The sequence below is a fragment of the Kogia breviceps genome, chromosome 3 (genome assembly GCF_026419965.1).
Source record: "Kogia breviceps isolate mKogBre1 chromosome 3, mKogBre1 haplotype 1, whole genome shotgun sequence".
NCBI classification, from domain to species: domain Eukaryota; kingdom Metazoa; phylum Chordata; class Mammalia; order Artiodactyla; family Physeteridae; genus Kogia; species Kogia breviceps.
Window position 1 is genome coordinate 50,145,078 of NC_081312.1, and position 25,672 is coordinate 50,170,749.

Below are 25,672 nucleotides of genomic sequence, written 5' to 3' on the forward strand. Positions count from 1 at the left end.
TCACAGTAGCAGTACCTTTCTTCAAAAAAACAGAACGAGAGAGATAACCTATGCAGTATTTAAAAAAATATGTTTACTGCTTTAGTGTGGAATATTGTCTTGAATTGGATGGTTTAAATATTACCGTTGTATAGTGCAAAACACAAAATGGGATTTGGGACCTTTATTGTGATAAATTTTTGTATGTAATGTATGGAGTCACCCCCCACCACCGAATGTAAAGAACCCTTTAAAAACATGTTGAGAAAGTATTTTTTGGTATGAAAGGGTGAAGGGTCTGTAATGTTTCAGGAATAAATTTAGGTATAAGGCCTTAGTCTGTGTGGGAAAAGTGTGCACAGCACTCAAGAGTTGCTAACATTACAGTACTTCCTTACTTTGGACCAGGGCTTTTATGGCATTTAGTAACATGGTGCTGATGAGACAGTGGAGGCTTTTCAACAGCATAGCACGTTGCCATCCCAACAGACTGGGTTGAACTGCCAAAAATGACAATCAGGGATTCATTAAGAAATCTTGGTCATTAAATTGATTCTACATATCTTTTATCTTCTAAGAGTTTGTCACAGAACTTTAAAATCCAGTATTTCTCTCCTAGTTTTTTTTCCTTTGGTTTAATAGTTAAGACATTGTTCATAATTAGCACAGTACGTTTGATTACAGGCAAATTTATGGCACGTCTAGCCTATGAATCTCTAGAATTCTGTGAATTTCAAAACTTGTTGAAATAGCTCTTCAGTTATATTTACATGTGTTGTAAATATGTAAATAAATTTTTAGTTTAGGTAATCTTCCAAAATATAAAGCACTCCCAGTTAGATATCAGTGAATCTGAATTATTGATAAAATGTTGAAAATGTTTGATTTTATATAACAAGCTTATTAAATATATTTTTGTGGAAACTAAATGTGTTGCGTTTGAGTCCATGTTTTTTTTTTTTTTTTGCGTTACACGGGCCTCTCACTGTTGTAGCCTCTCCCGTTGCGGAGCACAGGCTCCGGATGCGCAGGCTCAGCGGCCATGGCTCACGGGCCCAGCCGCTCCGCAGCATGTGGGATCCTCCCGGACCGGGGCACGAACCCGTGTCTCCTGCATCGGCAGGCGGACTCTCAACCACTGCACCACCAGGGAAGCCCTGAGTCCATGTTTTATGCATAGCACTTATATATATTCGACTTTTCCATTCAGAGGCCCATAGGCAAAGGCAGCAGTATAATGAAAGGAGTATTCCAAAATGAAAATAGACTAGTGGAATGTTATCAGTGGGAAAAGTTATTTTGCAGGGCGTGTGATCAGACTTTCCTAAGATGTGAGCTTAAATATCTTATGAACTCTCACACATTCTTCTGTTTTAATCATTCTTTACTCCTTACTAAATATTACCATTTCATTTAATCAAAGCTTAGCCATTTCTAAGAAAGTTAGAAATTACTGTTTTAGAGCTCCCAGATAAGAGGCATTACTTTTTTTTTCATTACCACACTTTTTTTTCCTCTAGAAAGCTCAGTGAAATTCCACTACAGATTTTAGTAATTAGAAAAACAATATAGAATCACTATTTTAAAAGAACTGGAAGATACCTAAAAGGGCTTAGTGTACATTCCTTAAAATGGAAACCTAAATTTGTAATGGTGTCAACATTAAAGAACATGCCTTTTGAATTTAAAAAAAGATAGAAATCTTCATCATTCTATATTATCACCTCCCAAACATTTCCAAATTCAGTTGTTTTTAATATTGGGAACCAGAGTAAACTTTAATAATAGTTCACATGTTAAAAGAATAAACCTATGATGAATACATTTCTTTGTGTACCAAATGATAAAATATACAATGCAGTGAAACTCAAATACATATACAAAGTGATTTTTTGTGCATTTTTGATCAAGAGGTTTATATTCTATATTAAATCATGATAGAAAAGCAATATATAGTTTTTGATAAAGCAACTGAAAAGCTCTCTTATATGTCTTTTATAATAAGAGCTAATGGTATATGTAAGATGGTACAGATTGAATCAAGCCTATTGAATTATGATGCTATGTTTTAACAAATGACTGTGAAATAATTTAAAAATTCTTCTGTAGAAATTAAATGAGCATATCCAAATGTGGAGTAATATTACTACATGGTTTAACTATAAACCAGTAGTAGAATTTAGTAAATTCAAGCAGAACACATGTACTGTTATCATAAATAGACAAATTCTTTAAATTATAACAGCATATTTGAAGACAAAATCAGGAAACTGTACATGTTAACAAAATAAAACCATGCATACATACATCTGCTTATTAAACACTGAAATAAAGGAACTAAACCATTTTGCAATCCAGAGGTGCTTGGTATTTTACCCTGTTCTGATGGAAGCACTTTGAATGTTTGCATGGAGATGTAAAACAATATTTAACTGACAATTTGGTCATGCACACCTGTATTTTTGAAATTTTGGATTAAATTTTCTTCTTTTCTGATTGTTCAGTAGATTCTGACTTTGGTGCAGGAAAAGCTTGATGATACAGATGTCTGTGGGTTGCTGCTGCACTATAAAGCTTGTATAAAGCCTAGAAATAAAAGAATCGAGATTATAAAATGTATTAAATACACAGATATAAATTTTTTCCTTTTTAGTGTAATTAGTTTATGGTACGATATCAAATTTAGCATGCTAAATTTGGAATCCTTATATCATTAATCTGTATGAGATATACATTAATAGCTAGTATCTTAGAACGCAAAAGTATTTTCAGCTGTCCAATGTGTGGGTCGATCTTCATGGTAAATGTTCTATCCTCAGACTGCATTTTCTTTTACCTTTCACACCTTTTGGAGCAGAGCTTCCTAACCACTGTGCCCCAAGGGGGTGTTGAAAACTCATACTGTGAATATTATTAGTTTTAGAGGAATTATAGGAGCTCATAACTTCTGACTGCCAATAGCTACTTTATTATACATAGGTAGACCACTTGCTATTGGAGCTTCCTGATAGGTTTTTCAAAAAGGGACCACTTTTATTCTCCATGATTTCCTGATATGGTCATGCAAATAAGCATGTGTGTTACCCTCTCCCCTGCCACACTGGGCTCTCTCAAACATGCTCTCTTGCTTTGTTTCCATTAATTAGTTCATATCTTACAAAACGTTATTCAGAATACCTCAGAGAGTCTTTCTTCATTAAACCTACGTCTGTCATTGTTGTCTGTTTGAATCATAGGAATTTTTATTGCTTTATGTAAGTGTCCATAAATACTTCTATGTTTTCTTTCCCCTCAGCTAGTGCCTAAGATTTATTACCTCCTCTTTCACATAATGAACACTCAGTTAAGACCAGTTTATCTGATGTAATTCTGAAGTCTGTAAAAAGTCTGAATATTTTAAAAAGTTGGATAAAAGCTTGATATCCTTAAATAGTAATCAATTCCCAGGAAATTCCATTCACTTTTATCTTTTTGAGTCTGCATGGCTACTTTCTTTTGATTTTCTTAAGTCTGAATTGTACCATCATCAATTCTATGAATGCATATTGCTGCAACCTTAGTTCTATTGTATTATGATTCTAACACATTCAATTTTATCCATGTTCTCTTAAAAGCTTAGAGTTTTTTCTTAAGGCTTGATTTACAACGTTGAAATTTGTTTTTACCTTTTTAGTGAATTCATTTTACTGAATCTTACATAAAATAATTCCTTATGACTTGTAAATATTAAGTGTATCCTTGGTATTTGATTGGAGGACATAATCTAGTTATATATAACAACAGAAACTGAGGAATTATGTGCTGTCTCTGTAGTTGTTGAAGATCAGTTTTGCTTCCTGAAGACAATGACCTAAGTGATTCCACAGAGATAATTTTTCTTATGTAACAAGTGATTCCTTCTTAGAAGCTTAGATTTTTCCTCAGATACAGAGTTTTGTACATGTGCAGTGGGAGAAATGAACACTAATTTACGGGAAAGTTACACTGCATACTGGTCTGGAACCTGCTTAAAGTGGTATAGGTAACTCACTCAGAAGCCAAAGTTAAAAACAACTTCTAAAGATTGTAGCTCCATTTACTCTCCCGTAGTTAAGTTTCCTGAAGATTCATAACTGTACTTGTTTCACTCTGCAGTAGAGCAAAATGTCCAATGTTGGAGCTTAAGAATTTTGAAATTTTCTAAACATTCAGGAAACAAAACATAAAATATTCATGATAATCAATTCTTATGTTTCATATGCAGATAAAATCATATATCATGTCCAAAGTTAAATATTTTAAAACCACTGCCAAAATTCACAATTAAAATTGTAAATGCTAGAAGAACATAGGAGCTGTAGTCACCAAAGATTTTTTAATCTACATTGAGATATCCTTTAATGGCTACTTGGTTTATAAAATATCATAATGTTTATAAATACATGCTCTTAATTTAAGAAAAAATTTAACTTACCTCATTTGTACTTCCCTGTGGCAAAGGTAGTTTAAAAGGGAGAAAAGAATATATCCTGCTTCATTAATAGCATTATGATAATCAACTCTGTTTACAGTAGTAATTTGTGAGCATTTAAGAACAAATAACCCTGCAGATTTTTTCAGTTTAGATTACATATTTAATGTGAATTTTTGAAGAACCCAATTCTATATTCATCACAGGTTTCAGCATCATATTCTAGGTGGGCTTTGGAATTTACCTCAAATAGCCTCCCTTCATCTTTTGAGGTTGAATGGCTATTTGAGGCAGTGGCTCAGAGGATCCAATTTTAATTCATTCTTTTCCCATAGTGTTACCATTTATTTATCTCAACTAGATTCTTCAAAGACACACGGCAAATCCATCAGTTACAATTCTCTTTTAAAGAGTATGTATAATTACACTCAATGCTGGGAGAACTGTAGCTATTACTTGCTACCTGGAGACCATAAATATTCTTAACTCCAAACTTTTATGAAGAATCTCAACTTTAGCTTCACTAAATTCCCCTAAATTTAACTGAAGACACTTCCAGAATGACATAGTGATTATTATTCTAGGTGTGTTTATACTTGTCTCCCCTACCCATACTCAATTATTTGAACAGTGGACCATGGTGACCCTGGGTTGGTTAACTGGACCATAAAGGAAAACTGACCCATAAGCAGCTGATCCAGAGGTTGACCTGGACTCATGCCAGGGCCTGGTACAAATGTAAAGTTCAAATAGAGAATGTGAAGTGATCAGATACTGTGTTTAGGGGTTTTACTAAGAGACAGTGATATGACTTCAGATGGTGGTTTATACATGATCCTAACAAAGCCAGTGCTAGTCAAATGACAGGTTGTAAGTATGAAGTAATCAACACATAATCGAATCACCATCAGCTAAATAAAAACTTGATTGTGGGGCTTCCCTGGTGGCGCAGTGGTTGAGAATCCACCTGCTGATGCAGGGGACACGGGTTCATGCCCCGGTCCGGGAAGATCCCACATGCCGCGGAGCGGCTGGGCCTGTGAGCCGTGGCCGCTGAGCCTGCGCGTCCGGAGCCTGTGCTCCGCAACGGGAGAGGCCACAACAGTGAGAGGCCCGCGTACCACACAAAAACAAACAAACAAAAAACTTGATTGTGTTTTCTCACTTAACAGCTTTAACTTTTAGGATAAGAAAAAGTGAAAACACTACCTAATCCACATATTTTTGAAAAACATTGAAATGTTGACTGGAAAACAGTTGTGTAGGACTTTACATGTTATATTATAGTTAGCTGTTTGTATCTGGCCATCTTGACATATTCTAAAGTTCTTGAAGACTGAGGCCCAAGTCTCCTGTTCACCTGTATATTTACAAAATCTAACATAGTGTCTAGAACATAGATAGCATTCAAATGTGTGCTGCATTTAGTTGAAGAGAATTAAGTGTTCCTACCTGGTCCCACAAGGCTGCAGCCACTTGGTCTATTACAGCACCCAGCTCTCGGTATTCTCCAGAGTACCGGATGTATGCCCAGGTGCACAGAGTAATAAGGGTCAGTCCCATTATCATATTGCATAGGCTAGCTATGATGTCCAAACCAATGAATCCAGTCACACCAGCAATCACATACGTGATAAAGATGACAACAAACAGTGTGGCTGGGGTACGAGCTGCATGGAAGATATTTTTGCTATCATTGTGCTTGATGTACTGTATGTAAAGTTCATCTATTTCACTCTCCAACTGTTGCAGGTAACGCCGGCTAAATTCCTCCCCACCCATCTTCTTCACCCCTCGGAATAGCTTCACAGATTCTTCCTTAAGTTCCAGATGTTTCGTCTGCAGGTCATTAGGGGCCAGAAATGGTTTGTCACCACCACAGATCTGTATCGGATAGAGAAGTATTCAGGCAGTGCAGAGTACAACTAGCAACTGTATCACAATTTTGCACTTAGCTAGTTGAATTTGTTAGAACACAAATTTGTTAGAAGGAGCCTGCATTATGTTTTGTCAACGCACATCTTTCCATACTCCATTTCTATCAGGTGGGATTATAAGTGGGACTGGTACTTTATAGGTGACTTATATAAAGCCTTTCTTAATTTTTATTCTCTTTTCGATATGGGAAGGAATATCCATGACTTAATCCAATTTCCTCAAGATGAGGAGGTGAACTGCAAACTCAGTTCATTCACAGAATGAATCCAAATTTAAGAAAACTACTTACAGTCAAGTTCCTGTGGAAATTTATTCTAACTACACTGAACTAATTTTGACCAAATGAAGTTTAATTTAAAACAATGAGCAATGCTATAAACCCCTAAAGTAAAATTGTGAAAAACATTTCCTTCAGTAGTTTCACTGATTTTTGTTTGGAGCCCATTTGGTATTTTCTTCAAGAGACTAAATGGAAGCATATTAAATGGTCTTGGACCAAATTTTCAACTTTGTTTTCAAAAGTTACATGGGACATCTCAGTTACCCATACCATTCACTTCAGTTATTTGTGATTTAACTAAATAAAGGAGATTCTCATTCCACTTCCCCTTTAATTATGTTGTAAACACCATTCCATATACTATATTTCCCTTGATTCTAAGACTCTATCAATTTTGGATGCAATTTTGATTTTATAACATTTTCAGTGGAAAGAAAATGCATCATATTAGTAGATACACACCATAATCATTAGATGCCTCCTAATTCAGAATGTTAGAAAGAGGAAATATAGTACTTAGAAATATTGGTCCTTGCAGTTTATTTTTTTCTAACAGGTTTTTATATTTAAGATAGAAATTGGACTGTGGAATGTAGGGAGGTATAGTGGAGAGGGTAGCATATGTTATTTTACCCACTAGATCTTATAAATAGTGGGAAAATTTGTACCCCTCCACCTCTGTAAAATGTGTGTTATAAAGAGATAATTCATTTAAAATACATTTAAATTGTGCATACATCATGTTCTCTTGATTTGTTTTTAAAATATTTTAGGAATACCATAAAAAGAAATGTGATACACATAGTTTGAGAAAGAATAAGTCAAAACCACTTCTGCATGTGTATACAGTGTAACTTGGAAGAAAAAAGAATGAGCTCATGGAAGAAATACTGATTTTATTTGAAACATCATTTAAGGGACTTCCCTGGTGGCACAGTGGTTAAGAATCCGCCTGCCAATGCAGGGGATGAGGGGACATGGGTTCGAGCCCTGGTCCAGGAAGATCCCACATGCTGTGGAGCAACTAAGCCTGTGCACCACAACTACTGAGCCTGTGCTCTAGAGCCCACGAGCCACAACTACTGAGCCTACGTGCCACAACTACTGAAGCCCGTGGGCCTAGAGCCCCTGCTCTGCAACAGGAGAAGCCACCACAGTGAGAAACCCACACACCAGAACGAAGAGCAGCCCCCACTCGACACACTTTCTTTAGAGAAAGCCCACACACAGCAACAAAGACCCAATGCAGCCAAAAATCAATCAATCAATTAATTAATTAAAACATCATTTAAAATACTATTTAATTCTTACCTCTTCCATTTTTTTATGGTATGTATCCTTGGCAGTTGCCACGGCTGCTAAATTGTTAGCTTCTGCTGTGGCCTTTGGACAAAGTACAAAATATGATGTAAAATGGAATTAATATTTTATTAAACTTCCACAGGCAGTTTTCATATATGAGCATTATGTGCAAGAAATATGCAGGAACCCAAGGTCATCACATAATTTGAAAAGTGTTGAAATATTTCTACTACATCTTTTAAAATTAGTAAAATTAAAATTTCAAAATACATAAAATATAGTTTACTCAATAAACCATAGTTCTAAAATGAATTTTCATTTAGAAGATTATTCCTCTTTATAAATATTTTTAAGACCTTCACCACATACGGGGGGGGGAATCTATAAATCCAAACACATGGGAAATAATATATAGTACATTTTATATAAACTAATATATATAAAAATGTCAACTTTAAGGATTACTGATAGAACAATGTATCACTGATAACAAAAAGAAACCATCAAGAACTTAAGAAATTGAAGAAATAAGTATGGAAAAAGTGAGTTTCTCCTTTTCCAAGTATAGAGGCCACTTGTTTAAAACCTGCTTTTCTACTTATTACATGTGTGAATCTAAACCAGTCTGAGTCTTCTCTAAACAAATTTAGTACAAAGACAACGCAGACTCTTGTATCTCAGCATAAGTGAGGCTGCTATATGTGTATGTGAAAATGTTTAGATGAACACACAAATGGGTAGTTACTAGAAAAATAATCTTCCAATAAGTCATTCCATCTACAATTTTTATTTGGTGATTTCCAACAGCCAGATTGGAGCATATTGTTAGCTTTAGTGACAGTATGTTTTAGAATGTCAAGCCTCCTGATGAATAAATACCTGTAACATGGATTTGGGATGTGGTAATTCTTCACCTTGATAGATCTTTATATAAGCCTAAAAAAATAAAGAGAGAAAAAAAAAAAGACTCATGTTCAAGTAATTGCATTCAATATTTCTCTAAGCCTGTTAAATTGTATTCTAAGGTCTATGGTCTTGATGGTTCGACAAAATAAATAAGGTCTTGATAGTTTCAGGAACTGTCATCTCTTTCTCATACTTTAATTCCCTCTTTATTTTTTTTCTTTGCGGTACGTGGGCCTCTCACTGTTGTGGCCTCTCCTTTTGCGGAGCACAGGCTCTGGACGTGCAGGCTCAGCGGCTGTGGCTCACGGGCCCAGCTGCTCCGCGGCATGTGGGATCCTCCCGGACCAGGGCACGAACCTGTGTCCCTTGCATCGGCAGGCGGACTCTCAACCACTGCGTCACCAGGGAAGCCCAATTCCCTCCTTAATTCTTGTTCCCTTTTCCTGAAAGGTCCTCTTCACACATCTCCACTTGCCAATCCCACCCTTCTTAAAGGCTTAACTCGATACCACCTCCTTTAAAACTTTCTCAGATCCCTCTGCTAGGAGTAACATTTCTTTTTCAGTTACTCACAGGAATTTGTACCTGCTGCTGCCACAAGCTTTATGGAACAGATCTGTTCAAGGGCCGAGTCTCCTACTAAATTCTAAGCTCATCCACCGTGTTTTATGTACAGCAAGAATTCAAATTTTAGATAAATAACATGTCATCTATTGCTGAGAGTGGTGAAGGTAAATAATCACACGGGAGATATACAACCACATTTTAAATGACAAAACGTGGATTTTAAAAATTGATGTTTTAGTCCTTGGAGCATCAATCCAAAAATTATATTGGTAACTGAAATCCACTATATATGTGTGTTGGTTACAAAAAAAAAGTGCTGTATTTGGGGCTCCCTGAGGTAAATAGGTAAATGCAAATGAAAATAGTTCCACTTCAAATTGGCCCCTGGTGCAGAAAGCAGGAAGTGTGGAAGAATTTTCTCCAGTAGGAAGGCAAAGTATAGCCCGTTAGGGAAAATCTTCAGAATGAAGGTGAAATTCAGTATAGATCATGACTGAAAACTAAGTGGTATGAACCCTGGGATACACCTCCTCCCCCAAAAAGAGATAGACTTTTCCAACTCCTGGATACATGTATGTTTCAAAATATATTTCCCTCAAGATGAAAGGCGATAGTAAAGTTACCTCAAGGTGTTTTCTCAAAAAAATAATTTCAGAAAGCAAGCTCCTCTTGGGAGTCTAATCTTTTTAAAAATCATTTCTGTATATTTCTCATGACTTTGCCCCTATATTACAAAGTCTATAATTTTTTGTTGTTTAAAACAGGAACTGCATTCCCAAACATGTCAAATCTAAGTACTCACAAATTCTTTAGAAATGAGAGTGATACCTTGAAGTACTCCACCAGACCTCGGCAGGTGATTTTGTTCCCGTTGATCTCTTTAATGTCTAGGCTCTCAGGACTAAGTAGCCAAGGAATGAGTATTTTCAAGTTTTTGATGAATTCTTCATCTATTTCTACAAGTAAAAGCAAATTCATTATTTTAAAAATCCTATCCAGTCCTCCATGCCATAAAATAAAACATCCTTTGATTTCCTCTGTTTCTTCCCCAGTGATAAAGCTATTACTTACTTTCCCATCATCTAAATTACTCCCAAAACCCACTTTTCTCAGGGTGAACGATACTACTCGCCCAATCTATGGCTGATCTTTCTTATCTTCACTCCAATTACTTATTTATCTTGTCTTCCACCTATAAAATAGCTTTCTTGATATTAAATGCTATACAAATGTTTTACACCCCATTCACATAACCAGTTCATGTATTCTGATGTCTTTAAGTCCTGTTCATGGTTCATGGTTTTATATATATAGGGTCATAAAGGGGGAAAGGGTGGATATTTACTGCTTTATAAGATGTATTCCCTCCAGAAAATGTATCCAAAAGTTGTTCTGTATTTAGTGTGCCCACCTTAGGACAAGTGTATAGAAGTGGGTAAGGTGTGGTAACTACGACTCAAGTTCAAAAAGATAGTGATGCTGCTGCTGCCTCTAGTAGTGAAACGCAGCAACACACAATAACATTGAAAAAGGCAATGGAGGCCTCGCAGCTCGTGGGTCAGAGGCAGTCTGAGTTATTTGGTACAATTGCTTGCCCATAACCCATTTTATAGCATTAGGTTCAAACTTAACATTACAGATTTAGCAAAGTAATACGGAAAACAGATCTTCAGAGCAATCTTTTGAACACAGCAATAATTTTTTAAATCATTATTTCAAAACATATAGAAAACTACATAAAAAGCAAGATATGTCCAGAGACTTGGTATCTAAGAAAATTCAGTAACCGCCTATAATTTTTTAAAATCTGAATTTCAGCCAAGTCGCTGAGTTTTCAGGCTTTGGGATTGGTGATTTCTGAGGTCTTAAGGATAAAGATTCAAACCTTATGATTGTGTTTGCATGTTCCCTGCTTGTTATTATGACCCCAACATACACTGAAATACTAGTTTACATAAGAATTTACGGTTCTCTCCTCTTGCTTACTGTTTTTATGACATGTATGAGCATGACACTGGAAATTCTTCCAACTTTTTTGCTTCATGTTTTGTACAGCTTTGAAATTTGTGTCCGTATTTCATGAGGACTTGGACAGGAGTTTATTCAAGTTTATTTTTCTGTTTGCACTGTACCAATTTTTACTGATAATTGTGCTTTGTATTAGTATAGGTTTATTCAAGTGTATTTATTATTGTGGTTTGCTTTTAGTTCCCAATTTTCACGGAAATACTGGTATTTGTATTATGTTATTATGTTCCTTTGTTATGTTTTGTTGCCTACTATGTATTTGTATTCACTGATGCTAACAGTTTTCTTTTTTGCTATATGATTTTATGCTTTTTTTCAACATTAGTAGAATATTACTATATATCTAGAATATATGAATTCTTTCTGAATTTCTGTATAAAACAAAAAGATTTCTCCTTATAAAACCACTTTAAAATCACCTTCAAAACATGTACTCAAATTCCACTCCCCCCCAAAATTTCCTTATAAAATTGTTAATGGAATAAGATACAACCTGTGTATCTAATGCACCAGCAACTGTGTTAATTATCATCAAAGTAACCAGCATAGCACCATACATTTGGATTAAAAATGTGTTCTAAAGATAGCATTATCCATAGTCTATTTCTACAAGTGTGTTGAAAGAGTATGTGAGAAACTATCATCAAAGAATTTTTGCACAATTGTTTATTCAAAGACATTTCTTCCCCAGAGGCAACCACTCAGATGCCAGCCCTCTGGAGAACAGCATGGCCAGCAGACAAGACATCCTGGATAGAAATAACACCACATTATAAGATTCAGGATGGAAAAATAATGTAGATAGCAGACTTTCAAAACTGCCCAAAGAAACACTGAGGCAAAGTAGAAAATTTGGGCACACAGAAGGATTTAGCAGCAGTCCTATATAGCCTCAATTAAAATGGAAATTTGATGGGCAACTGAAGCTGCCTTTCATTTCTCTTTCTTTTGGGCTAGCCACTTTGGTAAACTCACAACGTATGGGTAACTGTAAACCAACTGTATGAATCAATATATGTTTAGACATGTGAGTAAAATTTGATGGAGAACAAATCTATTAAAAAGTACAATTTATATCTGCAAGATTTGTCTTAAACTCTCTCCCTGAGTTCTTTCATTGCAAACTGTATCCATTAATTTAAGAACTGTAGCTGTGTACTACAGGAATGAAACAAGGCAAAGTACTTTTTTGCCCCAGTAAAGGACTGTTGTTGAAGGCCTGCTCTGCCTGTTTATGGCTCTCCAACCCCCGAGAAGAAAGAAAGGCCTCGTGGGAGCCCTCTCTTTATGTAACTTATTCAAAACACATTGAAGCCATTAGGTAATTGCACAGTATCAAGAGGTCTGTGTGCTCACTAGTGGGTTGGAATTCATAAGTGACAGCAAAATTGTAGGATCCTGGAATCCATGCATTAATATGTGCCTACAGCTGTCCTGTTGTATAAAGAAGAGACAATTTAAAACATTTATAAAAACAATGCTGATGATTGAGAAATTGGGGGTTCTATTTATGATATTAGCTGCCATAGTGAAATATAAGGTATCTGAGAATAAATGCCATGGATACATGGGGAAAAAAATAGGTTTGCTTTTCAAACTTGCCAGTTCCATAAAACTGGACATAATGTTATGCTGTCCTTTTTAAAAGTAATTTCAAATCCCTTTGAGAACAACTGTGCTTCAAAGCTTTTTATGTCACTGTCTCATCACCCCTGGCACAATGCAGAAAGGCCACAGTAAATTAAGCAAATGTCCGAACTCAGTGGTGTACTCAGTGCTAGGCTTACAAGTAAAAAAGTCAGAAATGTCTTTGTACCACCTTGTATCAACTGCAAAGCAAATATCTAAAGACCTGGTGATTATTAGGCAAGATTAGCTTCTGCTTCTGCAGACCCCTGCCCCTGCCCCCGCCCCGGTTTTTTTTTAACAATTTGAGTTGCTTTGGAATCTTTAAACATTAGTCATACCTCTGTTTAAGAGATAATTACATGCTGTTAGTTTGAAAAACACTCTTGTGCTTTTGGTTTTTTAAGAACCTGGTCCTCATCCAGAAGAGGATTTCATTATTACTGAAGTTTTTAATGATTTATAATTAAATTCTTTAGCAGCAGTTTTAAAGAGCTTCACTTCAGTACTATGCAATATTTCTTTCTATCTCTAATTATATAACTTAACACAAACATTCCAATAACATAGGCATCTATTTTCCTTTTTCATGTCAATAAGGAAAATTAAAAAGGAAGCTATTAAGGAGCATTTCTCAATACAGAGGTGAGCAGAAACCTATGAGAAAGGGCGAGGGTTACTGCCTCCCAGAAGAATGCAGGATTTAGCCTATTTTCTCAGTGTACGTATTCAGTACGCATAGAATCCCCTAGTTCACCAAGGAGGTACTCTAGCCTGAGCCCGGGATTCCCAATCCTCCTGAAAATTTCCAATCATCAGCCTCACATCAGTGGATAAATGAAACTAGCAGCCATAAACCCAATGGATAAAATGACATTTTTGTAATCAGACTAAGTGACATAAACACATACATTAAAAGACAGACAAACCTTTCAGTTTTCCATCAAAGTTTGGATTGGTAGCTACTTTTAAGCCAGGATGAGGTAGCAGAAAACAGGAAATTTTGGTGAAACAGGAATGGATGTGTTTTCGAACATTCTGTAGTTCTTCATGCTGGTTCCCCGAGACCTACAGTAAATCATTCTGAAGTTTAAACTACTTTCAACACATATTGAACTCCAAAAGAATTCTGTGGCATTTATATTTGCTGTGTCTGTCTCGTCACAATGATTTAAAAAATGACATGACAGGGCTGATACTAAATAAGGAAAAGTTTGGGGTGAATTTGCCACATGACCATATCTAAGCTTAGCATACAAATGGCATTACTATTACAATTAACAAACGTCTACTCTTACGCTAACTTAGATGGGCCTTCCCATTTTTCAGTATAAATTAGTGAGGTTTTACTCTAGCTAGTTCCTACAAATTCAAATTTTAATTCAAAGTACTCACAAGAGACATGAGTAGATCATAAGATAGTCCTACCTTCTTTTCAGGAGGTACTTAAGACAGCCTCTTGTCACCTGGTAGGTATACATTTAAATTCTAGAAAGGCATCTGGATAGTTGGATGTTTACTTAAAAGCTAAACTGCCCCCTTTTTTCACATGTATTTGACATTTAACAGTACAAACTACCCTAAAAGTAACCATAACTTAAAAAGATAAGCTTAGAGATCCTGATTATCGAGGAAGATTTTTTAATCTCCATCATCTCCATTTTTTTTTCTGATTACTCAGTAGGTATTTTGGGAGGTATCTGTTCAGTGTAAATAATTCATTCAGTTTTGAACTATCATGACACAGCAAGTGGAAAGCCTCCTAATATCACCTTCTGTGAACTACTAGCAAAATGTCCTAAGATTGACTTTGGGGATTTTAAAAATTAAATATTTCTGTTAAATTGACTTTAAACCTCTACTAAAACACGAATCCAGATATTTGTACTGTCAGTCTTGAATAGATTTAATTCTTCAAATTAAAAGTTTTATCTTTAGGAATAAATCATGGTTTTATAGATATTTACAAAAGAACTCTTTTTCTGTATCATAATTATTGATAATGTTTACAGTTGTAACTCTGACATTTTAAGTATCAATCTTAGTTTGTTCATAGAGATACTATGAAGGTCAAATGAGATTGTGGCTACTGAGTATCTATTCAGCAAATCATTCAAAAAAATACTTTAGGTTACTACTGGCGAAATTTCATGCATCTAAATAGTTAACAAACCTTGAGGCGTTTTTCCAAGAATTTGGAGCCACCATCAGCTCCATACGAAAATTCGTATGGGAAACTCCAGTCTCGAACAAGAAATATGAGACTCTAAGAAACAATAAGAAAAAAAGATTGATAAAGGAACTCTAAATTTCCTCCCTCTGTTTTTTATTGAAATAGATTAGATATTGTCATTTGAATAGTGTTCTTCTCCACATAATGGAATTAATAAGCAAAATAAAACCTAAGAAAGTTGTTTCTGAGCAATCTCCCCGCTCTGAGATCATCCTCCCTGTTTCCACTGAATGTGAACAGAAAGCCGCTCCCAAACTGATTATTAAAGTTACATAGAGCCATTCAGCCAGTTTGGGGCATGTCTGTCAGTTTTCAGGAAGCTTTTTATGAAGATTCAAGTTTTATTTGAGGGAAGTTTTCTCCTTTCATCTGTCTAAATATGTTTCCTCTATTACATTTGTTCCACTCTCTTCTGTAGGGGCTCTCATTATGCATATCTGGTAGGTAGAGGGGTGAGAATCCAGGTGTTGCGGGGCCCTGAAGGTTATACCATCTGGCGGTGGGGAGGGCTCAATAGGAAAAAGGTACAAAAATGGGCTTGAAAGTTAATATTTATTTAGAGTAAGATACCTTTGTAATCCTTTTTTCCCCCAGTTTTCAGCTGCAAATGCTTTGATCACTTCCTCATATGATAGTTTTGAAATATTTTCTGTTGGAAATCTAACTCAGTCTTTCCTCTAACAAGGCCAAAACTTTTTATTATAAAAATGTTTTTATTATTAATAGTTTAGAAATATTTCAGCTTCACAATTTGTTATTTGTAATATCATATACATTTTTTAGTTTCTTCATCTGTCAAATAGAAATAATAATGGAACACGCCTCACAGGAATACTAAATGAGATAATATATATAAGGCATTTCGAAGAGCGCCTGGCACCTAATGCTACGTTAGCTATTTGATTTTGATTTCAATGGCCACATAATATTTTCGCACATGGATAGGCCATAGTTTATTTTGCCATTCTCCCAGATGTCTTCCAGTTTTTCTACTATTCTAGAAATACATTGATAAACATTCTTGAAGCTGAATATTTGTTCACATCCAGAAGGATTTTATCAGGAACTGTTTCCCAAATTAGTGTAATCATTGGAATCATTCAAGAGGCTTTTAAAAGTACAGAATTCTTGGGTCCTACCCCATACCTAGTGAAACCAAAGTAAGAGTAGCTTTCATTTATTGAGTGCCTATTATAAGCCAACCACAATACCAGAATTATATACATGGTACTTCATGCACTCCTGCAACAGCCCCAAGAGGTTACAATTTATTATTCACCTTAAGAGATATATAAAGATCACCTCCACCCTCACCTGACATTAAGTAATATGCCCAAAGCCACACAGCTAGAGTGGAAGAGTTGGCATTTAAACTGGGGTCTTATTCAAAATTCCTGCTGCACTGCCTCAAAGTTAAGTATAAAATATATAGTTTACAATCTGAGGCATTAAAGCACTCTTTTATAAGTTAGATTAAGTTATACTTCAAATTTTAGTTTCTGAAAAAATGTAGGAAGTTGAGAAAAAGTACAAATATTTAATGAAATTAGCTATCTTTAAATATTCTAAGAGTTTACATCTTTGGGTTTCTAATTGAAGCTGCTAGTCTACCCCATTAAATTTTATTGATATCATTTTTAAGCTATAGGTTCCTTTTCCATCCCTTTTTTCCCTTTACAGTTTATCTGTTGAAGAACCTAAGAATTTGACATGTAGAGATTCCCACAACCTGGACCTTGCTGACTGCATATTCACGGGGCAGTTCAACATGTCCTTTTGTCCTTTAGATTTCCTGCAAATTGGCAGCTGGATGCAAAGCCTTGATCTGACTCTGGTTTTATTTTTTTGGCAAGACTATAGGATGCAGAGTGTTCTTTTATTAGGAGGCACATAGTATATGGTTATTTCTCCTTTGGTGAAGTTATGTCATCTTTGCTTAACTGAAGCTCATTCTTCAGTAGATTTCTCATTAAGGGCTCATCGAAACAACATTCTTTGTGTTCTTACATGCTGATAACAGTTTGTGCCCTTTATAAGTGAAAGTCAGTTTTGCTGGATATAAAATCCTTCACTCACATTTTCTTACCTTAAACAGGGACACTTCTTAGTTTGCATTGTGGATATTTCTTGTTTCACTACAGTGGAAGCCCGTCCCCCCACCTCGTGTGTGTATGTGTGTGTGTGTGTGTGTGTGTGTGTGTGTATGTGTATGTTCTGTGGATTCTTGTGGGGAGAGGAGAGGTTCTTGTGGAGGAGACTTTTTTTTTTTTGCGGTACGCGGGCCTCTCACTGTTGTGGCCTCTCCCGTTGCGGAGCACAGGCTCCGGACGCGCAGGCTCAGCGGCCATGGCTTACAGGCCCAGCCGCTCCGCGGCATGTGGGATCTTCCCAGACCGGGGCACGAACCCGCGTCCCCTGCATCGGCAGGCAGATTCTCAACCACTGCGCCACCAGGGAAGCCCTGGAGGAGACTTTTAAAACACCTATATACACTATCTTTAAATAGTTCACTATCTTTAGATAGATGTCCATTCTTGTCAACATTTTGGCAAAATATGGTAATTTGTATTTAGAACACTTCTACCTAAAACATGCATTTTGAAAACAGAGGTTAGCTAAGAAGCAACTTTTGCAAAATAGAGGCTCATGAACCAGGATAAATGAAACCAACTATGTGGATTTGGCAATTTTCACATTTTTCTTGGGAGCGTTTAGTCTCATTTCTTGGTCTTTTTCACTGGGCATCTTCCCAAGTCAACATAATGAGGACCATGTGTAGAACAGGATCAAAGATGAAGTCTTATTTTCTTAATAAGCAATCTATATTCTATCTCCCTATAGTGTCAAATTCCAAGTTCCCTGCCTAATGGTCCCAATCCAGTGACATGCTGGTGTAAATTGGCTCTCCAGCAGCAGCAACATGCCTTGATTTGTAGCATTTGACAATTTCTATTGTGCAAACATGCCTACCATGGCTGATGTCAAGCTACTAACAGTTTAATACTTGGCTTATATAATTCCTGAATATTTACTAGTTAGCTCTCAAAGTGGTATGAGCCAGCTACAGTACCACCACTGGCCCCATCCCCTCCCAAAATAATTTGTATGCTTTACATTTATCCTGTATGGAATGCTATGAATCTCAGTTCTTATTTCAAAAGCCATCCATTTTTCCACACTGCTGAATTTTGATTTGTTCATACATATAGGTAGAGATAAAAAATCAAGAATACAAATTACCCTAATTTGCTCAAGTAAGAATATCTGAAGTCATACTTTTTAAAATAAATTAAATCCAGTCAGGCAACTGGGGCAAATGATGGACCTACACCATGCATATCCTACAAATGATCATATTTTTTAAATCATGAAAAACATCATAACCTTTGTTTATTTCCCTTTGGAGACCATAGCCTTTAGGAAATTATTCAAAAGGAGTGCTATAGCACTACTATTAGTAGTAATAAAAATGGAAAAAAAAACCCAAATGCTTAACAATTAATTGGGAATGGCTATACAAATTATGGCATATTAATATATTACATAGCTATTAATATTACAAAATTTGGAGTATATCAATACATGTGTTGATTATGGCAGTATAAAAAAAGCCTATATAAAACAATGTTATTTGAATTATAATGCTAAATTTATGTACACATCCATTATAAATACATGAAAATATTCCCAAACTCCCAGGAAAAAACTCTTGTAGAGCCATGTAGCCAGTAAATACCTGAACTGGTTGTAACCTATTTAATCAATCAATTTCAGTTTTGGGTAATAAGTAAATACTAGAACTTGTTTTAAACCCATCTAATTAAGTAACAACTCACTTCAATCAACAGCCCACTGAAAGCCAACCAGTGACAGCTTCATACTTTAAAACTCAACCAAGTAGCAGAAGACTCACGCCAGAACACTGAGGCTGGTGTCAACCCATTTCTCACCTCTATAATCAACACGAAACATGCTTCTGTGTATGACAAAAAATCATTCAAAAACTGATGTCAACCTATTCTTGTTTCTTTTCTTTTTTTTTTTTAAAAACATCTTTATTGGAGTATAACTGTTTTACAATAGTGTGTTAGTTTTTCCTTTACAACAAAGTGAATCAGTTATACATATACATATGTTCCCATATCTCTTCCCTCTTGAGTCACCCTCTCTCCCACCCTCCCTATCCCACCCCTCTAGGTGGTCACAAAACACAGAGCTGATCTCCCTGTGCTATGTGGCTGCTTCCCACTAGCTATCTATTTTACATTTGGTAGTGTATATATGTCCTTGCCACTCTCACTTCGTCACAGCTTACACTTCCCCCTCCCCATATCCTCAAGTCCATGCTCTAGTAAGTCTGTGTTTTGTTCCCATCCTACCACTAATCTCTTCATGACATTTTTTTTTCCTTAGAGTCCATATATATGGGTTAGCATACGGTATTTGTTTTTCTCCTTCTGACTTACTTCACTGTGTATGACAGACTCCAGGTCTATCCACCTCATTACAAATAACTCAGTTTCATTTCTTTTTATGGCTGAGTAATATTCCATTGTATATATGTGCCACATCTTCTTTATCCATTCATCTGTTGATGGACACTTAGGTTGCTTCCATGCCCTGGCTATCGTAAATAGAGCTGCAATGAACATTTTGGTACATGACTCTTTTTGAATTATGGTTTTCTCAGGGTATATGCCCAGTAGTGGGATTGCTGGGTCGTATGGTAGTTCTAGTTTTTTAAGGAACCTCCATACTGTTCTCCATAGTGGCTGTATCAATTTACATTCCCACCAGCAGTGCACGAGGGTTCCCTTTTCCCCACACCCTCTCCAGCATTTATTGTTTCTAGAGTTTTTGATGATGGCCAATCTGACCGGTGTGAGGTGATATCTCATTGTAGTTTTGATTTGCATTTCTCTAATGATTAATGATGTTGAGCATTCTTTCATGTGTTTGTTGGCAATCTGTATATCTTCTTTGGAGAAATGTCTATTTAGTTCTTCTGCCCATTTTTGGATTGGGTTGTTTGTTTTTTTGTTATTAAGCTGCATGAGTTGCTTATAAATTTTGGATATTAATCCTTTGTCAGTTGCTTCATTTGCAAATATTTTCTCCCATTCTGAGGGTTGTCTTTTGCTCTTGTTTATGGTATCCTTTGCTGTGCAAAAGCTTTTAAGTTTCATTAGGTTCCATTTGTTTATTTTTGTTCTTATTTCCATTTCTCTAGGAGATGGGTCAAAAAGGATCTTGCTGTGATTTATGTCATAGAGTGTTCTGCCTATGTTTTCCTCTAAGAGTTTGATAGTGTCTGGCCTTACATTAAGGTCTTTAACCCATTTTGAGTTTATTTTTGTGTGTGGTGTTAGGGAGTGTTCTAATTTCATACTTCTACAGGTAGCTGTCCAGTTTTCCCAGCACCACTTATTGAAGAGGCTGTCTTTTCTCCACTGTATATCCTTCCCTCCTTTATCAAAGATAAGGTGACCATATGTGTGTGGGTTTATCTCTGGGCTTTCTATCCTGTTCCATTGATCTATATTTCTGTTTTTGTGCCAGTACCATACTGTCTTGATTACTGTAGCCTTGTAGTATAGTCTGAAGTCAGGGAGCCTGATTCCTCCAGCTCCATTTTTGGTTCTCAAGATTGCTTTGGCTGTTCGGGGTCTTTTCTGTTTCCATACAAATTGTGAAACTTTTTGTTCTAGTTCTGTAAAAAATGCCAGTGGTAATTTGATAGGAATTGCACTGAATCTGTAGATTGCTTTGGATAGTAGAGTCATTTTCACAGTGTTGATTCTTCCAATCCAAGAACATGGTATATTTCTCCACCTATTTGTATCATCTTTAATTTCTTTCATCAGTGTCTTATAGTTTTCTGCATACAAGTCTTTTGTCTCCTTAGGTAGGTTTATTCCTAGATATTTTATCCTTTTCATTGCAGTGGTAAATGGGAGTGTTTCCTTAATTTCTCTTTCAGATTTTTCATCATGAGTGTATAAGAATGAAAGAGATTTCTGTGCATTAATTTTTGTATCCTGCTACTCTACCAGACTCATTGATTAGCTCTAGTAGTTTTCTGGTAGCATCTTTAGGATCCTCTATATATAGTATCATGTCATCTGCAAACAGTGACTGTTTTACTTCTTCTTTTCCTATTTGGATGCCTTTTATTTCTTTTTCTTCTCTGATTGCTGGGGCTAAAACTTCCAAAACTATGTTTAATAATAGTGGTGAGAGTGGGCAACCTTGTCTTGTTCCTGGTCTTAGAGGAAATGTTTTCAGTTTTTCACCATTGAGAACAATGTTGGCTGTGGGTTTGTCATGTATGGCCTTTATTATGTTGGGGTAGCTCCCCTCTATGCTTACTTTCTGGAGAGTTTTTATCATAAATGGGTGTTGAATTCTGTCGAAAGCTTTTTCTGCATCTATTGAGATGATCATATGGTTTTTCTCCTTCAGTTTGTTAATATGGTGTATCACATTGATTGATTTGCATGAACTGAATCCTTGCATTCCTGGGATAAACCCCACTTATCATGGTGTATGATCCTTTTAATGTGCTGTTGGATTCTGTTTGCTAGTATTTTGTTGAGGATTTTTGCATCTATGTTCATCAGTGATATTGGCCTGTAGTTTTCTTTCTTTGTGACGTCTTTGTCTGGTTTTGGTATCAGGGTGATGGTGGCCTCATAGAATGAGTTTGGGAGTGTTCCTCCCTCTGCTATCTTTTGGAAGAGTTTGAGAAGGATAGGTGTTAGCTGTTCTCTAAATGTTTGATAGAATTCGCCTGTGAAGCGATCAGGTCCTGGGCTTTTGTTTGTTGGAAGATTTTTAATCACAGTTTCAATTTCAGTGCTTGTGATTGGTCTGTTCATATTTTCTATTTCTTCCTGGTTCAGTCTTGGCAGGTTGTGCATTTCTAAGAATTTGTCCATTTCTTCCAGGTTGTCCATTTTATTGGCATACAGTTGCTTGTAGTAATCTCTAATAATCTTTTGTATTTCTGCAGTGTCAGTTGTTACATCTCCTTTTTCATTTCTAATTCTATTGATTTGAGTCTTCTCCTTTTTATTCTTGATGAGTCTGGCTAATGGTTTATCAATTTTATTTATCTTCTCAAAGAACCAGCTTTTACTTTTATTGATCTTTGCTATTGTTTCCTTCATTTCTTTTTCATTTACTTCTGATCTGATCTTTATGATTTCTTTCCTTCTGCTAAATTTGGGGATTTTTTGTTCTTCTTTCTCTAATTGCTTTAAGTGCAAAGTTAGGTTGTTTATTCGAGATGTTTCCTGTTTCTTAAGGTATGATTGTATTGCTATAAACTTCCCTCTTAGAACTGCTTTTGCTGTATCCCATAGGTTTTGGGTCATCGTGTCTCCACTGTCATTTGTTTGTAAGTATTTTTTGATTTCCTCTTTGATTTCTTCAGTGATCACTTCGTTATTAAGTAGTGTATTGTTTAGCCTCCATGTGTTTGTATTTTTTACAGGTCTTTTCCTGTAATTGATATCTAGTCTCATAGTGTTGTGGTCCGAAAAGATACTTGATATGATTTTAATTTTCTTAAATTTGCCAAGGCTAGATTTGTGACCCAATATATGATCTATCCTGGAGACTGTTCCATGAGCACTTGAGGAAAATGTGTATTCTATTGTTTTGGGGGTGGAATGTCCTATAAATATCAATTAAGTCCATCTTGTTTAATGTATCATTTAAAGCTTGTGTTTCCTTATTTATTTTCATTTTAGATGATCTGTCCATTGGTGAAAGTGGGGTGTTAAAGTCCCCTAGTATGATTGTGTTACTGTCGATTTCCCCTTTTAAGGCTGTTAGTATTTGCCTTATGTATTGAGGTGCGCCTATGTTGGGTGCATAAATATTTACAATTGTTATATCTTCTTCATGGATCGATCCCTTGATCATTATGTAGTGTCCTTCTTTGTCTCTTGTAATAGTTTTTATTTTAAAGTCTATTTTGTTGGATATGAGAATTGCTACTCCAGCTTTCTTCTGATTTCCATTTGCATGGAATATCTTTTTCCATCCCCTTACTTTCAGTCTGTATGTGTCCCTTGGTTTGAAGTGGGTCTCTTGTAGACAGCATATATATGGGTCTTGTTTTTGTATCCATTCAGTCAGTCTGTATCTTTTGGTGGGAGCATTTAATCCATTGACATTTAAGGTAATTATTGATATGTATGTTCCTATTACCATTTACTTAATTGTTTCGGGTTGTTCTTGTAGGTCTTTTCCTTCTCTTGTGTTTCTTGCCTAGAGAAGTTCCTTTAGCATTTGTTGTAAAGCTGGTTTGGTGGTGCTGAACTCTCTCAGCTTTTGCTTGTCTGTCAAGGTTTTAATTTCTCCATCAAGTCTGAATGAGATCCTTGCTGGGTAGAGTAATCTTGGTTGTAGGTTCTTCTCCTTCATCACTTTAAATATGTCCTGCCACTCCCTTCTGGCTTGTAGAGTTTCTGCTGAAAGATCAGCTGTTAACCTTATGGGGATTCCCTTGTGTGTTATTTGTTGTTTTTCCCTTGCTGCTTTTAATATGTTTTCTTTGTATTTAATTTTTGACAGTTTGATTATTATGTGTCTTGGCGTGTTTATCCTTGGGTTTATCCGGTATGGGACTCTCTGTGCTTCCTGGACTTGATTGACTATTTCCTTTTCTATATTAGGGAAGTTTTCAACTATAATCTCTTCAAATATTTTCTCAGTCCCTTTCTTTTTCTCTTCTTCTTCTGGGACCCCTATAATTTGAATGTTGGTGCGTTTAATGTTGTCCCAGAGGTCTCTGATACTGTCCTCAGTTCTTTTCATTCTTTTTTCTTTCTTCTGCTCTGCAGTAGTTATTTCCACTATTTTATCTTCCAGGTCACTTATCCGTCCTTCTGCCTCAGTTATTCTGCTATTGATCCCATCTAGAGTATTTTTCATTTCATTTATTGTGTTGCTCATCGTTACTTGCTTCCTCTTTATTTCTTCTAGGTCCTTGTTAACTGTTTCTTGCAATTTGTCTATTCTATTTCCAAGATTTTGAATCATCTTTACTATCATTATTCTGAATTCTTTTTCAGGTAGACTGCCTATTTCCTCTTCATTTGTTAGGTCTGGTGTGTTTTTATCTTGCTCCTTCATTTGCTGTGTGTTTTTCTGTCTTCTCATTTTGCTTATCTTACTGTGTTTGGAGTCTCCTTTTTGCAGGCTGCATATATTCTTGTTTCTTTAAACTATGAAAATCTAAACAAACAAGCCCCTAAATCCTACATATAATCGTTAGTTTGTTCTGCTCAATGAGACTGTGCCTCACAAGCATAACTCTTTTACTTAACTCTCCAATAAATTCAGCTTTGGTTATTGTATCAGATTTTGAGTAATGGTCTCATCCTCTGGCGATTCTGGAAGTCCCACTGAAACAGTTTTAAGTGCCCTCACTTGGCAGCTTTCCCTATGACCCTCAGACTAACATGTGCATTCTCCCTGTCCTTTGTTCCCATATTTCATTTGTCCTTCGAATTTACTTGCAGGTGAATTTATCTCAACAACGATCTGATCTGAGTTCTGATTTGTTTCACTGATCTCTTGTTGCTAATTAATTTGTTATCCTAGGATTTTTGTTATAAAGACTCAGTGGGTCTTTATATGGGTCATTAGTTCTAAGTCTTTGTTTAACCTTTAGTTTGGGAAGTGTACTCATTTAAAAAATAATTATACCTTATTTCTGTATAAGGTTATTAGAACCTTTGTTTTAGAGGTATACTATTTAGGAAATATTTTTGCCATTAATCTGTTTATGGTTTTGCTGCTTGCTTTACCTTCCTTTGTTTGAAAACTTGTACAAAGTCTTGTCTCATGTATTTTATCTTGAATTGTTTTTTGTCACTGAATGTACAAGGAAGTGCTCTATAAAGGACAGATAGAGGCAAAGGCCTAAAAAGTCCCCAGATGAAACAGGATGCCCCAAAGACTAACGGCTGGAGGTCGCTTAAACTAGCAACAAATTTATGCAAAAATAATTAGTTAAATTTTGCCTTGGGTCCTCTAACAAAGCTTTCAAGAGGACACTCTCGCTCTTGTCAATTTGAGAGTCTCTTTGTTTAGTCCATAATGCAGGATCAATGATTGTCAGATTATTGATTGTACAGCACTGATCTAACCTCTCATTGCTTGAGGAACCAGATGTTTTTCATAAACACACAATCTGACCAACTTGTTTGTTACAGGCTTGTATATATCAAAGCTGCAATCTCCTCCTGGAAGAATTTCTGCTTCCTATTGGCACTGCATTATAATCCTAATATTTGCACTTACAATAATAAATGATCTTTAAAAAAATTTAGAATAACATTGTGTTGAG

At 35.9% G+C, this 25,672-nt stretch overlaps 1 protein-coding gene across 2 annotated transcripts in view; it reads right to left on the reverse strand.

Moving 5' to 3' along the window:
- ATL1 (atlastin GTPase 1) overlaps window positions 1–25,672 on the reverse strand; it is a 90,320-nt gene that overhangs the window by 8,489 nt on the left and 56,159 nt on the right. Inside the window, exons 8-15 of one of the 2 annotated variants that reach the window (XM_067028484.1) lie at window positions 15,250–15,342; window positions 14,006–14,144; window positions 10,251–10,378; window positions 8,829–8,885; window positions 7,959–8,030; window positions 5,882–6,313; window positions 4,433–4,447; window positions 2,434–2,565 (exon numbers count right to left, since the gene is read on the reverse strand). In XM_067028484.1, coding sequence (XP_066884585.1) covers window positions 2,455–2,565; window positions 4,433–4,447; window positions 5,882–6,313; window positions 7,959–8,030; window positions 8,829–8,885; window positions 10,251–10,378; window positions 14,006–14,144; window positions 15,250–15,342 — 1,047 coding nt within the window. In that variant the 3' untranslated portion in view covers window positions 2,434–2,454. Of the gene's footprint in view, window positions 1–1,153; window positions 2,566–4,432; window positions 4,448–5,881; window positions 6,314–7,958; window positions 8,031–8,828; window positions 8,886–10,250; window positions 10,379–14,005; window positions 14,145–15,249; window positions 15,343–25,672 lie in introns of those variants that run through there. The other variant, XM_067028483.1, reaches the window with a different exon arrangement.